Source organism: Haemaphysalis longicornis, unplaced genomic scaffold, assembly GCF_048455015.1.
Source record: "Haemaphysalis longicornis isolate Haplotype H1 unplaced genomic scaffold, Haemaphysalis longicornis Haplotype H1 scaffold_2, whole genome shotgun sequence".
Taxonomy (NCBI): domain Eukaryota; kingdom Metazoa; phylum Arthropoda; class Arachnida; order Ixodida; family Ixodidae; genus Haemaphysalis; species Haemaphysalis longicornis.
Window position 1 is genome coordinate 61134492 of NW_027526295.1, and position 15488 is coordinate 61149979.

At 45.7% G+C, this 15488-nt stretch overlaps 1 protein-coding gene across 1 annotated transcript in view; it reads left to right on the top strand.

The window, feature by feature from the left end:
* The first annotated feature begins 206 nt into the window (after positions 1–206).
* The window catches only part of LOC144167131 (glycoprotein-N-acetylgalactosamine 3-beta-galactosyltransferase 1-like), a 42248-nt gene continuing 26966 nt past the window's right edge, over positions 207–15488 (top strand). Inside the window, exons 1-3 of the mRNA XM_077696503.1 lie at positions 207–257; positions 5367–5494; positions 14139–14451. Of these exons, the coding sequence (XP_077552629.1) occupies positions 14192–14451 (260 nt within the window). The 5' untranslated portion in view covers positions 207–257; positions 5367–5494; positions 14139–14191. The remainder of the gene's footprint in view (positions 258–5366; positions 5495–14138; positions 14452–15488) is intronic.

Genomic DNA, 15488 nt, shown 5'->3' on the forward strand with positions numbered 1-15488 from the left:
CCAAACAGCATGACGAACCCTTCAATAACAGCACATGCGCCAAATCATCGACTCTCTGGGACGTGCACGCTGCCACGTGGTGCTCGCCCGTCGGCTGGTCCATGATCAGCTGGCCAAATTGCACACGGCGTGGGACGGCAGCGACACCTACCTGGAGGCAAACGGACATAAAAGCATCGTCGCCGACGCTCCCCTTCAGTGGGTCCGGCAGCGGCATGAAGTGCAGGCGCTACAGTGTCTTCTGCTTCATTTTGCAGGTAGGAAATCCCTACCGGTATAAATGCCATAGAAGTGACAACCGTTTTTTGCTGCTTCTGCCGGACCCTACTTGCGCATGGCTTTTGAGTGTTGTCACTAGTGTAAAACTTTCCTTAAGATTTTTGTTACTTTTGTCTGGTGATGTCGAGACCAATCCCGGCCCTACATCCAAAACTGAACATATGTTATTGGAATTGCTTGCTGGGCAAACACGCATTATCGAAGATATATTAGCCCTCACCACAAGGGTTGCAGCGTTCGAAGCCCGTCTAACAAATTGGAGTCTAGTGTCACTGATAACGACGATCTTGTAAAACGTGTACCGGAATTAGAGATTAAAACGAACGATCTAACTAAAGCAGCGCACACACTTGATCGCAAAAACGACGACTTGGAAAATCGATCACGACGGAATAACCTTGTCATACATGGATTGCTGGAACCACGTGATGAGAAACCCGAGCAGCTACTACCGTCGGTCGTGAACCTTATATCAACGAAGCTTAATATTCAATGTGACAACATCGAACGGTGCCATCGCCTCGGAACACGCAGAAGCGAAAATCCAAGGCCAGTTATTATAAAGCTACTCGATTTCCGAACAAAAACTGAGATCTTAAGTAATGCTAGCAAATTAAAAGGAACGGATGTCTTCATCAACGAAGATTTTTCAGTCAGGGAACGACAAATCCGCAAGGAACTATGGCAGCACTCTGCTGACTTCAGAAAAGCAGCCGAAAAAGTACGCCTACAGTACGATCAGTTAGTTATTGACAGTGTTCGCTACGTCTGGGACGACGTCACCAAGTCAGTTGTTGAAGCGTCTAGCACTCGTGTTCCCCGTAGCAATGAATGACTTTCCGGAAGCCAGAGTAAGTTAGTGCTTCTGAACGTAAATGCTCGCAGTTTGGTGAATAAGAATGTAGATTTTAATTGGCTCATCCAAACTTACGCCCCATCACTAATTTGTGTCACTGAGACATGGTTAAATAATACTATTCCCGAGGCTGAATTTCTACCCCCGGGTTACTCGGTACTACGTAAAGACAGAGCGGACAGCCGCGGTGGCGGTGTCCCCATCTTCTTAAAGAATAGTTTGAAATTCTATCCGTTACCCGACCTTCCCGAGTCAGAATCCGTATGGTGCAAAATCAGCCTTGGGGGGAAAACAACCGTATTAGGTGTAATATACCGGCCTCCTGGTGCTGACCACGTTGTTTTTCCTGCTATTAGTGAATATATTTTGAAAAACAGGCTTCACAAATTAAAACTGATTTTATGTGGTGATTTAAATGTACCGCATGTTGACTGGAATTCACTCTTACCCACTGGTCGCGATAGGGCACTCAGTGAAGCTTTAATTGATCTTGTTGTGTCCTTTGATCTTACCCAAGTAGTCGATGTTCCTACACGGGAAAATGCCATTTTAGACCTTGTATTCTTAAATGAGGCTGTACAGCAGAATGGATTTGAATGTGAAGAAGTGGATGGTGTATCTGACCACAAGGCAGTCGTTCTTAGCTTGAATGTTGCCTGTGAACCTAAACTTCCGACGTACAAAACGGTTGCAGATTTTACCCACGCGCACGACAATTCAATTCTTGCAGTTCTAGCAGCATCTTTTGATGATTTCTTGTTAAATAGCAACCAATGTCATGTGGACTTGTTAGTTGAGCAGTTTTATAAGATTGTTGAACACTGCATGCACACATATGTCCCACAGAAGTGCCTAAAACGAAACACTCGGCATCCTTGGCTAAACAGAGAAATTATTCAGCTTACTCGGCGAATCAAGCGACTTCGAAGGCATCGTAAAACTCTTCTTAATAACCAGAATTTACTGAACTCTCTGAAAACAGAGCTAAGAGAAAAAATGCATGCTGCCCGCAAATTCTACTATGAAACTTCGCTAACAACCTTTATGAAAAACGACCCATCTAAATTCTGGAAAACTTTTAATCCTGCCGGCCCGACATCTTCCTTACTTATTGTGAACGAGCAGCCCTCTTCGGATTCCTTAACTATCTCTGAAGCATTCAATGGTTATTTCAAATTAGTGTTTAGCATAGATGATGGTACCAGTCCCGCTTTTGGTCTTGACAGTACATTGCCTGCCTTCCCAGAACTACAGATTAGTTACGCTGGAGTTGTTAATCTACTACTGAACATCGAAACAAATAAGAGTGCTTGCGCTGATAACATCCCAAACACATTTTTAAAACGTTACGCTGAATGGAATGCTAAATATTTAACAGTCATTTTTCAGAGATCCCTTGAAACAGGAATTGTACCGCAGATTTGGAAAAATGCGAAAGTTGTTCCGGTGTTTAAATCTGGGAAAACAATTCATTCCGAGCTATCGACCTATTTCGTTAATCCGCACATGCTGTAAAATTCTAGAGCACATTATTCCCAAACATTTAGTCACATATTTAACTGAAAACAACCTCCTCTCCCAAAATCAGCATGGCTTTCGTGCAGGATTTTCGACAGTCACGCAGTTGCTAGGGTTTACGCATGACATCGCTTCGACTTTAAACGATCGCGGTCAAGTGGACGCCATTTTTATTGACTACTCGAAAGCTTTTGATACTGTTTGCCACAAAAAACTTCTCCTCAAATTAAAAGCCTTTCTACGCGGCACTCACGGCATTCGCTTGTTATCTTGGCTATCAGATTACCTAAATTTAAGGCAGCAGTTTGTCGCGTTTAACAATTCGCATTCGTCATCCCTCCCTGTCACATCGGTTGTGCCGCAGGGCTCGGTCCTTGGGCCACTCCTTTTCCTAATTTATCTGAACGATGTTGTTCAAATAACAAAAAACACACCAGTCAAACTCCGTCTGTACGCCGACGACTGCGTCCTCTATTCTTGTATTAGTACCTCCCGTGACCAAATACAGTTAAATAATGTTTTTTCTTCTTTCTGTACTTGGAGCTCAACGTGGCAAATAGCACTAAACTTTAACGAAACGGTAAGCATGACATTCACAAACAAGAAGGAACCCCTACGTTTTTCCTATGGTCAGAACATGAAGCATGTTAACGAATTCAAGTACCTTGGCGTAACACTCTCAACGAACTTAAAATGGCATAAACATATAAACTTAGTTTGCTCAAAAGCGCTTCGGAAATTGGGCTTCTTGAAGCGAAAGTTAAAAGATGCAACTCACGATTGCAAACTAACAGCATACAAATCCCTGATACGGCCTGTTCTTGAATACGCCTCTGTTGTCTGGTCACCTCACTGCGCATGCGACATAGCACAACTAGAAGGTGTTCAAAAAAAAGCTATAAGATTCATATATCGCCGTTATGCTCAGAATTTTTCGCCTTCGTCACACGCTATACGTCTATCACTCAAATCACTGGAACACAGACGTACTTGTGAGCGTATCGGCACTTTACATAAAATCGTGAACAAGATAATCACCATTGACATACCCATTTCCTTTGCAAACTCCGGTGCAAACACTCGCAGGTCAAACCCTATTAACATTACGCCCGTAATGCCATTTCTAGATTGTTTTAAGTTTTCATTTTTGCCTTTCACAGTTGAATTGTGGAATAATCTGGATGTTTCTCTCCGGAAGTTGCCAACAAATAGTTTTTTGAATGAACTACCAAACCATGTGTTCTGTTAGTTTACTATGTATTCACTGTTATGGACCCACTCCTGCAATGTCTCGAACTGTGAGACAGCAGTATTTGTAAAAAAAAAAAATTAAATAAAAAAACGAAAACTTCCAGAAATTGAAACAGTGCCACTTACTGTGCATAATGTTTAACGAAAGGGGGAGCTGCCGTGCAAGAAGTGCGCAGACCGTATGTCAAGGCTTATCAGCATGAACGCATCTAATCTATCTAGTTATTGGCGCTGCTCTAATTTTTCTTTCAAAATCATGTGGATAAATAGGGAGATCCCTCTTATTTAGATCAAAGATGTATTTGCGAGCACGGCGAACACCCAGTCAGCTTCACAGCAACTTTGCAGTCCCACTAACGGTTTTCATGTTTGAAATAAAATCTTGAGAGAGAAGAATAACAGGGGACCCTTTTTACAGGAATAGCAGTAAATGTGAGCGAGGCGATTGTTTGCAATGTCAATGACCGTGCTTTTTGATGAGTGTTCTCCGAACTTATGTAATGAACGCATTAGAAACGTATGTCCGATGTTGTTGATATTCATTGGTATCACACTCGCTCTTAAGGTATGACTTTTATTTCAAGATTCACTATGACCACAACTTGCTTCTGGACGTGTCAAGTTCTGGAAGGTGACAAGGTGACATTGTATAAGTTTAAAGTAAAATTTTAAATTGCCAGATTACCTGCGGTGTTCTAATTCAGCGGTCAATTTCAAGCTCACTAAAATGTATTAAAATCGCAGGTATTGTTACAAACTTACTATAAGTGTGCGTTACTGTTTTCAGCACTAGCTACACATGAGCCCGGTATACCCCAGTTCAGCTGAACACCACAGCTACTTTAAAGAACAATGCGTGGCGTTTTTTGTTGTTGTATCCGTTCATTTTAGACAATTTTAGACAATACAAGACGGTGGGGGATACTATAAGCTTGATGGCAACAATACAACCAGTACCCAATAAAATCAGCTGTACATTCCTTCCAGTCCTCGCTGAGCGTTAACCCAGATTGGGACCTCAGTGCCATTGTCATTATTGTGAAGTGAAGGTAAAATATATTTCTCGGTACTCAGTTCATTTTTTCATCTCCATCTCGTCATTGCTCTGTCAAGCAGGGGTACTCGCTCGCAAACTCAGTTTGTTATCGATGACGATGCTTGAGCTCGGGATTTATTTTTACGAAGGCCGCATTTGCAATGAAAAACCATACACCGCATGTTTGTAGACTTCTGGTAGCCGTTTTTATACTGCCTTTATCACTAGCCTGTAAACCAGACTTTCACACAGGAGTATTGAAACATTCCGAGATGCCGGAATCAGATTCCCTCCTGGCGCTCCTACTGTTAACGTGAACTACTCATGCACAGTTGGGATAAAAGACGCTTGAAAGCCTGGTGCTGGCGTCCTATCGCCGAAGTGTATATACTCCACTAGATGATGGAAACTTTTTTCTTTTGGCAGTACTGAAACATCGGTTTTGGATCTCATGCGTCCAAGGGGCATATCCCCCATACGGGTATGTGCCGCTTGAAGGTCTTGGAGAAGAAGAACAGAAGTCAGGGTGACGACCCATTGGTTCTCCTGTGAAGGTGAGCTTTCTTAATCTGTTTTCTTATATAAATATTGCTTCATGCCTTTACTAATCCAATTTGGCATCGCAGCTGGCAGCGTTGACTGCCAATTTTCGTGGGCCGTTCACTGCTTCATGCATGTGCTTCAAGCCTTTTGGTGGCGACGGATGTGGCTGATTGCTCTGCCATTTGCATGGGCTGCATAGTATGTACCATTTCACGCAATAAGGTGTAAATGAAGCTTTATCGATGAAGAACGACAGCATCGGTGTTAGCACTCAAGGAGTGCATGAATGAAATCCGAGGCGGCACAATCAGAACGTCCCCACTCATCACTGAAACGGTGTCGGCTGTGTTTGCGACCCCCTGAAAAAGTCTTAAAATGGTCAAATCAGCGAACATATGCAGATGAAAAACTCGGAGGGAACTTCAACGTAAATTCATTATCTTATCGTGTTTGTAAATGAGAAAAAAAGACATATCGGCTTGTATTCCATTTAGTCGTATTATACGTACTAGACGAGCAATAAAAAGGATGCACTATTTTTACTTTCGACTATAACAGCGACGCCAACGTATGTTCTGACAGAAAACGTTCACCAATCATCTCCATATCACCTTTCACGGCAGTGCACTACTGTCAATTGTTAAAATAGTTTCCCAGTGAGTGTACTATTATGACAGAACATTACCGATTAAGAGGCCTCCTGCGGCAAGTACTACGAACGTAGCGAGAACCATGTCGTAGGGATACTTTTCTTGGGTGCGCATTCAGGTATTCGTACCACAAAATAGTGAACTGAACCGTATATATGAAGATGCAGACTCGGGTCGAATTGCACCAGGTTTCGTTATTCATTACCGTGTTACCATGGTGGATCGGTCATTATTCGGGATGCCAGCACTTTCATTCGGTTTGCTAAGGTAGAATTCTAATAATTTAGTGAGCGTCTTTAGTCAGCGGCTATATCTTAAAGTGCCACGAATAAAATATTATGTTTACAGCGGGAACGCAGGGGTAATGGAAGCCATGAAAAGAGCCCGGTGGAGGGGACTCTAGAAAGGAGACAAATACACTTGCGCAACTCATCTCGCACGTGTTCGCATCGCCTTTTTGGGGCACCGTCCTTCGTACTCTTTTTATTCCTTGGATTATGTACGACATTGCTGAACTTAGCAAATCAGCGGTGGCCGAACAGAGGTTACACGGCCATGAAGCAACTGCATGTTGCCCTGCTTATGTGTATGTCACCCATCTGCCGCGTTGTGAATATTTTGCTACAATAAAATACGAGGTCCCAACCTTCCTGTTATTCAGTCTGAACTGTCTCTGGAAATATCGGTCGCTTTTTTAAGTGCGAATGCACTTTATAAGCGACCCCAAACCTTCCACCGCCGGTGGCGGCGGCGGCGGCGGCGGCATCCGCAGTCCTCCTCTCCCTAGCAACGGCGTGGAGCGGAGAGGAGCGTTGGTAGCAACGGCGCGGTGACGTCACTTCACCACGTGACCGCGCTCGCTCCGCCTCCTCGCCGTGGCTGCGCGGGTGCGCGCCACTCCCCGCACCGCTCCTCGCGCCGTGACGTCATGGTATGACGTCACAGCGCGCCTCCTCTCTCCAGCAGCTGTCGCGCGCCTCTCTCTCCATCGTGACGTCACACTCTCTCCTCTCCGCCTCGCTCGGCTGCAGCTGCCGTGCGCCGCTGTCCCTCTCCCCTTGCGCTCGCCTCCTCTCTCAGCCACCTGGCTCGGCGCGCTCGGCGCGGCGTACCCCCCTATATATGCAGCGATAAACTGCCAGACCTCCGTGGGTCGGCTCGCGCGCGCTCCCGGGCGAATGCCAACGGATTTTAACTTTACTCCCCCTCATAGCATCACCCCGTGCATTCGCACTTAACCATGTTCACCCTCGGGGAAATGCTTGGGAGTTTTTTATGTTGGACATTATCAGTCTCACCAACCTGTATGAGCGTAGAAGCGATAAATGTTCTGCAAACCTGCCAAACAAAGTAAAAGTTTTGTGTGTCATGCTATGGGGCCAGAAGAGGTAACCATGATTACAGCAGCAAATCCGTGTTGGGAAATGTAACTTGGTAAAAAATATGCACGTTTTATGCAACAGATAAATCGATGACAAAATGTAGCTTTCTGCGATGCTTACAAGAGTTTTATCATTCCTTCGACGAATCGTTTTGAGACATTCTCAAAAAAGAAAACACGAGAAAGGCACATTTTACGTGGAAGGATCATTACTTCACGGGGACTCTCCTGGTGACAATCCTATGGGACTTATTCACGAACCACGGAGTTAAAAACATGGTGTACTAACACGAAGAGTGTTACGAATCTACTAAACAGTTCCTAGTAGCCTGGTTTCTTCTTTTTAAAAAGTAGACCGACAACTTTACTGAAACAAAAAATAAACAAGGAATGCATTTTAGTGTATCCAGTTTCCCTTAGATAGCGCTAGCCGTCTTCCATGCGAGAGTTCTATTTTTTAATTTCAGTAGGGAAGGGACATATATATAAAATAGGCTAACTATGCCGTCATGCATCTTTCTGTATTTTTATAAAACTTGCGTGGGTGCTAGCTGGGTTTCAAACTTGTGGAGAAGTAAGTCCCTGAAGAATGTTAACAGGTGGGTCCCCCTTAACCTAAAGCTTCCAACGCCACAACCGCGCAGCTTTCAATCATACCCAACAGCCGATCGCAGAAACTTCAACCTCAACGATGCCCATCCTTTATCAGGTGTTTTTAATAAAACTTCAGTGCATCCGCTTACAGAACAGTTCGGTTCTACTGCTGTCGCACCATCGTCATGTATCAACGTCACTCCACTTTGCATTCACGGCTCAGTATGCGCTATCCTTAGGAACTATCTTCCACCATGCATCAACGAAATTCAATTTCTAGTTTGCAAGCCAGAGTGCAAAGGCGTTTAAAAGTCTTTAAAACACACAAGCTTGCTGAGTGTTCAGGAAGTTTTTCCGTCGCTAACAATTCGCCAGAGCACTTGCTTCTTCGCCCTCTTCCGGCCTCTATATTCTAGGTTGGCTGTATTATAGCGTTTGCGGGGAACGAGTGTTGTACACGTTCCTCTAAAATAGGAAGAAAAGCTCGTTCCTCGTTCCATCTCAATATTGATACGAGTTCTCATTACGAGCTCCTATATTGAGGAAAGAACGCGTTCCAGTTACACTTCGAACATTGTAACGAGTCGTTACATTCGCGTTACATTTTAGTTTTTTAATTAAAATATACAGTCGGATAATCGTAAGGAGAAATATTATTGTGAGCGCGAAGCTCCGAAGCGTAGAAAATCATTTATTTCACTGCTCCATTATCCCCAACACCAAACACATCGAGGAACGCTTCGTCTTCCACGAGACGGATCATCTTCGTTGGTGGCTGGACCGGTGTTCCGAGACGGCCTAGTCGTAAAATAAACGCCTTACCTCACCGAGTACCCAAGGCCTTTACAAGTGGTGGAGGTTGCGCTCGATCCCGTCCTCAACGCCTTCCAAGCAGACCCCTGGAGCTCCGTTCAGGTAGGCGATTGCCTGTAGCAGCGATGGAGCGTCAGGCCGGAAGCAGTCGCGCTGGCACCTCCCCTGCTGCGTCTCTGGCATTTGCTATCACCAGCTGCCAGCGCGATCCTCCTCATTTCGCCGGGCTCTACCATGAAGACGTTGAAGACTGGCTGGATCAGTTTACTCGAGGCAGTGCGTTTAACCGTTCGGATGACGTGGCGAAGCTACAGAACGTTGGGTTTTGCTTGGACAAGGTGGCACAAACATGGTTTCTGAACAACAACCACCGGCTCGCCGACTGGACCACCTTTTGTCAGGAGCTGCGCCAGATATTCGGTAGGCCAACCGCTCGGTCAGACATGGCGAAAAGGAAGCTGGCCAGTCGCCTTCAAGCCCCTAAGGAGACGTATACGTCTTACATAAGGACGTTCTCGCTCTATGTCGCCGTGTGGATGCAAACATGCCGGAGGCCGACAAGGTTCGCCATGTCCTGAAGGGCAAGGCACCTTTTGCCTTCAACGCCCTCGTAATTCAAAATCCGTCGACCATCAGCGATATCCGGACAACCTGTCAGCGCCTGGACGAACTGCAGGCCGTCCGTCTGCAACCAAATGGTCTTGCTATGCAACCACAGGGGGACGTGGACCTACGCGCCCTCATACGTCAAATCATCCGCGAAGAGCTCCAGTTCAATGACCCGCCGTCTCCTCCACGCGATTGCTTTCGCTCGGAAGCGCTCCAGTTGCGCGACCTCGTGAAGGAAAGGGAATAAGTGTGAGCGCGAAGCTCCGAAGCGTAGAAAATCATTTATTTCACTGCTCCATTATCCCCATCACCAAACACATCGAGGAACGCTTCGTCTTCTACGAGACGGATCATCTTCGTTGGTTGCTGGACCGGTGTTCCGAGACGGCTTAGTCGTAAAATAAACGCCTTACCTCACCGAGTACCCAAGGCCCTTACAATATGAGCAATCTTACACTCACATCAAACTACGTATATTATACGAATATTAGCACCACCGGCAACATATTATCTGCAGAGAAAAAAAACCCAGCTAAACGCTCCTAGACTAAATTTTTCAGGGAGCAGCGAACGTATTCCGGACAAGCCTAAGTGCAACTGTGGTGCTTGTCTATAAGAAGTAGAACATGTATAGCGCTTTCCACTTGGGTATTTAAATGCGCAGTCATGATACTTCTTTTCAGATGTGCAAACAGAACTTCGCTCGTATGCACGAAAATAAATATTTTATTTGCACAAAGAAACACATCGAAAGTAACAATACATACGGGTTTAATGAATGGGGATTTATTATTAAGTATAAGGGGGCTGGGAATGTCCAGAAAACATTTTTGGAACTTAGAAGAGTCCTTCGTTTGAACTCAGCAAGAGTTGCATCTCGATGTTTGTGTTGAACAGACAAAGCCGCTTTTTTTCGTCAACACGTAGTTTTCAATGATGAAGAGCCATTTCAACAAAGGCTGTGGCTAGTGTTCCGTCCAGACGGAACGATATACAAGTGCTAAAGTTCCGTCCAGACTGAACGGAGCGCTGCGGGTTATCCTTCCGTCCAGGCGGAATACAACTGAGAGCTTAGCGTTCCGTCCAGACGGAGCCGGTGTGAAATTTGTACAGTTTCGTCCAGATGAAACTGAAAACAGCTGATTAGACGCCATCTTGAGTATTCATATTTGGTGTAGGGGTTGCGCCCCGGATAATGGCACCATCGCACCGGGTTCGATTCCCCCTAGACAGGCTTTTTTTGCGTAGTTGTGCCAGCGTTTTGTAACAGCTAACTTCGCGCCCACTTTACAATTGACGCGGTGAGAGCGGTAGGTCAAAATTTTGTACTCAAGAGAGCAAAGGCCAACGTAGCCATCACTAGTTACGCCCGATCTCCTGTAATTATTACCAAGGATTAACAGTGAATCAGGCTAGTCAGTGAGCAGAAGAGGTTTGGCCGGTTGGGTAAATATCAAAATAGACTGCTCTCAACGAGAGTTACGTTTCCTCTGGACAGAAGTTTAGTGACAGTTGCCATTCCGTCTGGACGGAACCCGAAGAGAAAAGTGTCGACTTCCGTCCAGAAGGAAAGGCAACTGTCACTAAAGTTTCGTCCAGAGGAAACACAACTCGCGTTGAGAGCAGTCTTTTTTTTATTTTTACAGAACCTGCCAAATAGCTTCCACTCACTGACTAGCCAGAGTCAGTGTGAATTATTAAGCGAAGAAAAAAGTGTCGAGTTTCGTGCACACGGAAAGGCAACTGTCACTAAAGTTCCGTGCAGAGGAAACACAACTCGTGTAGAGAGCAGTCTTTTTTTTTTATTTTTACGTAACCGGCCATACCACTTTCGCTCACTGCCTATAAAGCGCTAACCACATAGAGTGATTTTGCAATAGATTTTCGCCGATTTTCGCCGATTTCGCAATAGATTTTCGCAAACTATTTTCGCCGAGGGCCAAATCACTCATCGAATCGCTTGGTTCTGGGTAGCCAGAACAAGTCGCTCAACTCCCGGAAGTGGCATCAGATACTAGCCAATTGGAGAGCGGTAAGGGGCGCAACTTCTGGCTTATAGAGAGAGCGAAGGGAAGGGGCGAGCGGCGGCACAGTGACTCCTGGCAAAGTACAATCCTCTGCTCACTGACATACCCTTATTTCCAGTTTTTCCAGGCTTTCCAGTTTTTCCTTATTTCCAGGCATCTGTTTAGTGTATAACCCCGCGGGCACTGTTTACCGTCGTGTCCCCTAAGCACGTGCTGCCACATTATTACGCTTCTCGTGCCCGACTGGTCAGCACTAGAAACCATTGCGGAGCACTCACTCTGCCTTCTATGCTGCAGACCAATGCTAAACCATCTCACTGCCATTCTCGGCGGCTGTGTCACAGTGGGCACCTTTGCAGTGGTTGTTCCAGAAAATCTGCCAGTTCTGGGGATGACGAAAATAACAATTACGAGCAACATAGCGTTTATGCTAATAATGGGCGCCTTAAATTGCACTAAAAATGGCATAACCACATCTAGTCTGCGTTGCAAGTCATCAAAATGTTTTTTAAGCATTTAAACACGCCAACTGTGGTCAATTTCCCTACCACACATAGCTTCGAATGCTTGCCCCAAAATCGGACTCAGTGACCCATTATAAAATTGCATTGCGTCAATGTGTTAAGCTTTCCTGCATTGTCGAAAAAATACCGATCGCACTTGTGAAATGTCCAGCAAGTACTTATAAAGCTACGACAAATAATTTCGCAGGTACGAGATAGAGAAAACACTTTTACTTGGTACTCTGATTTTATAGTGGAGAAGTGGCCCTCATCGAGGCTCAGTTCCATCAGCAGTTCCTGGCGGTCACGGTCTAAGCGTATGAGCGCCCAGCCGTCTGTCCCAAGAGGGTTGGATGGGGATGAGGATGAGGGCGCGCGGACATTGACAGAGGGAGGCATAGAAAGTACGCCTCGCGGTACACAAGAGACAGTTGGGAGTGGATAAACAATGAGGAGCCCTATGCACTCATACAGGTGTAAGGAAGGCTTGCGTTTGATGGTGCAGCGCCACAAAAAAGGCGCCACATGTGGCAGCCTCGGCTGTGAAGGAGGGGAAAGTTGTCCGCAAAGCAGGCGGGAGTGTTGGGAGATGTTCCGGTAGGTGACGGCTATCGATTGAATGCGATACATAGTGGATGCCAGAGCACGCACGCTGCCCTATTCACGCAGCGTCTGTTTATCACTCGCGCAGCGCGCAGACATGGCGAACAGAGGCTTCTGCCTTCCTGGTCTCGGCTACAGGCTCAGCATCCTGACACTGGGATTCACAGTTGGCCTAGCGCTGGGACTGTTGTGGGCTAGTCCGGCCAGATCCTGGAATTCCGTTTACCCTGCGGCCCCTACGGTCATTCGGCGTGGATTGACTCATCTGCAGCGCCAGCTTTCGGCCATCAAGAACAACTCCGCGCTGGCAAGCGCCCTCAAGAGACCCCTTGTGATGGCGAAGTTGCAGGCCGGTGTGTCTAGCGAGCCGCGTTTTTTAACCCGAAATCACCATGGAATGTTAATGATCCATTTTTTCTGAAACATTGTGAATCTGCTTATTAGTGTTTTCAAAAAGTAACTAACAAAGCAAAACGTAGGTGCCCAAAGGGGAATAATTAAGAAATAAAAACAGCGATAGGGGTTGTTTAGTCGTCTTCACCTATTTACTCAAAATATCTTGTTCGCCTCAACTGCGCACTAATCCGATTTGCAACCATTGTGCCTAGCCTCCCGTATGACGCGACATGTCTACATTTCAGCACTATCAGCGAAAATTGAACATACAAATTAACACGTTAAACGAAATGGTGCAGCTACAGAGCAACACAAGCACAGAGCGCTGATTCGGTTTCATTTTAGCGAACAAAAATGCAGCAGCCCAATAGTATTTCGCTTTCTTCCTTCTGCCTTCTGGAATATTAAGCAGCTCAGCAGCTGGAGCCCTTACTGGAGGGTTGAAGAACATTATCTTAAAGTGTCCTCCGCATGCATCCTTCCTGTGTTTCCTACAGTGGGCTCATAGCCCTGCACCATACGCATCCTGGCGCCCGCATGCACGAAATGTTGCTTTAGTGCCCCGCATTCACTGGGCCACCTATCTTTAAAATGTCGATTCAATACTAATTCCCACGGTTTGCGGGTTTTGTGAACATCATTACATTCATAGCACAGTGTTATTGGGTTCCGTAATCAGCTGGTCGGAAGTCTCCAGATGATACGGGTGAATATATTTCTAACCACTTTTTAGACAGTCACCTGCTGTAAATATGCTGCACAATGCACGGGTACAGCTTCAAAAGGTGCCTGGTTTTCAACAAAATCTTGTTGCTGAGGTAGTTAGTACGTGCTGAACAAAATGAGAAAGCGCGGCGCACACTGGGCGTGGGTAAAGAAAACAAAGTAAGACAGATACAGGAGCCTGTACCTGTCTTACCTTGTTTTCTTCGTCCAAGTCTACTTAACTCCACGTTTCCTTCTATTTGCTTTTCTGCACTCACGCCTCAATGTGTAGCATTGCCGCTAATGTCTTGAGCCATTTATTCGACAGGTACCTCGGATTAACAACCACCTTGTTCCATTTCATGAAATTGCAGAGCTCTCCGACCAAAGACCCCAATATGCCGCGGTCATATTTTGCGTCATCGACATGTTCGAGGACAGCAGAATAGCCGACAATGTTGATCTTCAAGTCAATTCCACCTGGGGACGCCATTGCAACCACTTGCTGTTCGTCACGAATTACCGTGACATGGTGCGCAGTGAACTCACATTGTTCGTGAATAATCCCGACTCGGAGAGCGCCCGCCAGACCCTTTTCCGGTACTTGCAACAGGCGAACGTCTCGAGAGACACCCAGTGGTTCCTGTGGAGCACCGTGATGTCTTTCGTCATTGTCGAGAACCTCAGGTAACGAAGCCTGCTTTGGTACTGCTCTTTATCGGAGTTTCTTTGTTTCTTCCAGCGGAAACAGGGTAAAGAGGCAAGAGATTCAGCAATCGTACTGAGTGCCATGCTTTAACTACGGTGACGGCTGAAGTTTACTTATGATGGATTGTTGCCTGAACACCCGCCAACAGGCGTGCACAGTTTCAAAATCACCCGCAAACAGGCGTCCATAATGTCAAAATCGGCAAACTGGGAAGTGCTTTTCGTTGGAAATGTTCCCATGAAATATGCCTACTTGTTTGCTGTTCCTTTGTGGCACATTCAATTACATTAATCTTTTGCTTAATAGTGCAACAGCCTTTGTATAAAAATTGGTATTTGGCCTCCCCTCCAAAATAAGTCTAATGCTTGACATCCGGCAAGGCACCATCTCAAAGCTACTGCCAAGATGAAAGAACTGTTGAATCCCTCTTATGTTACGTGGCAGTTTTATTCATTTCGGCAACAATATGTACGTCCCGAGGTTGGGGTGTCTTGGCAGTATGTGTGGTACTTTTGTTTTTCTACGCCAGAACAGCCATGAGTTTTTATTGCAGCCATTTTATGTACCAGCTCCAGCTAAAATTTACTTCATTCATTTCACTACGCGTGCGCAGAGCACAGGAAATATAATATTTGTTCACTCCAATTTACCCTCCGTAACACGCTATATAAAATCGCGAATTTCTCTTAAGCGACTGAGAATCAGTAGTTTCTACGTCAATACATTCTCAGCCTGAGAACCAGCCCCGAATGGCGTAATCGATTATGAAAATAGGACTCAATGTGCTCCCACATGAACTTACGCACAAGAGCATTGAACCTCTGAAGCTAGGTCAAATGATGCTCAAAAGATATTCTAAACCTTAAATGGCGTTTCTCAAGATTGTACATTTAAGCCATCCTTCCTACGTCAAACATATTGTCACGTAGCCAAAGACGTGACAAAGACGGGCGGCAAAAGCAAAACACAAATAAACAAACTCAATGCATGGTTCCCGGCATTGCCCCCCCCCCCC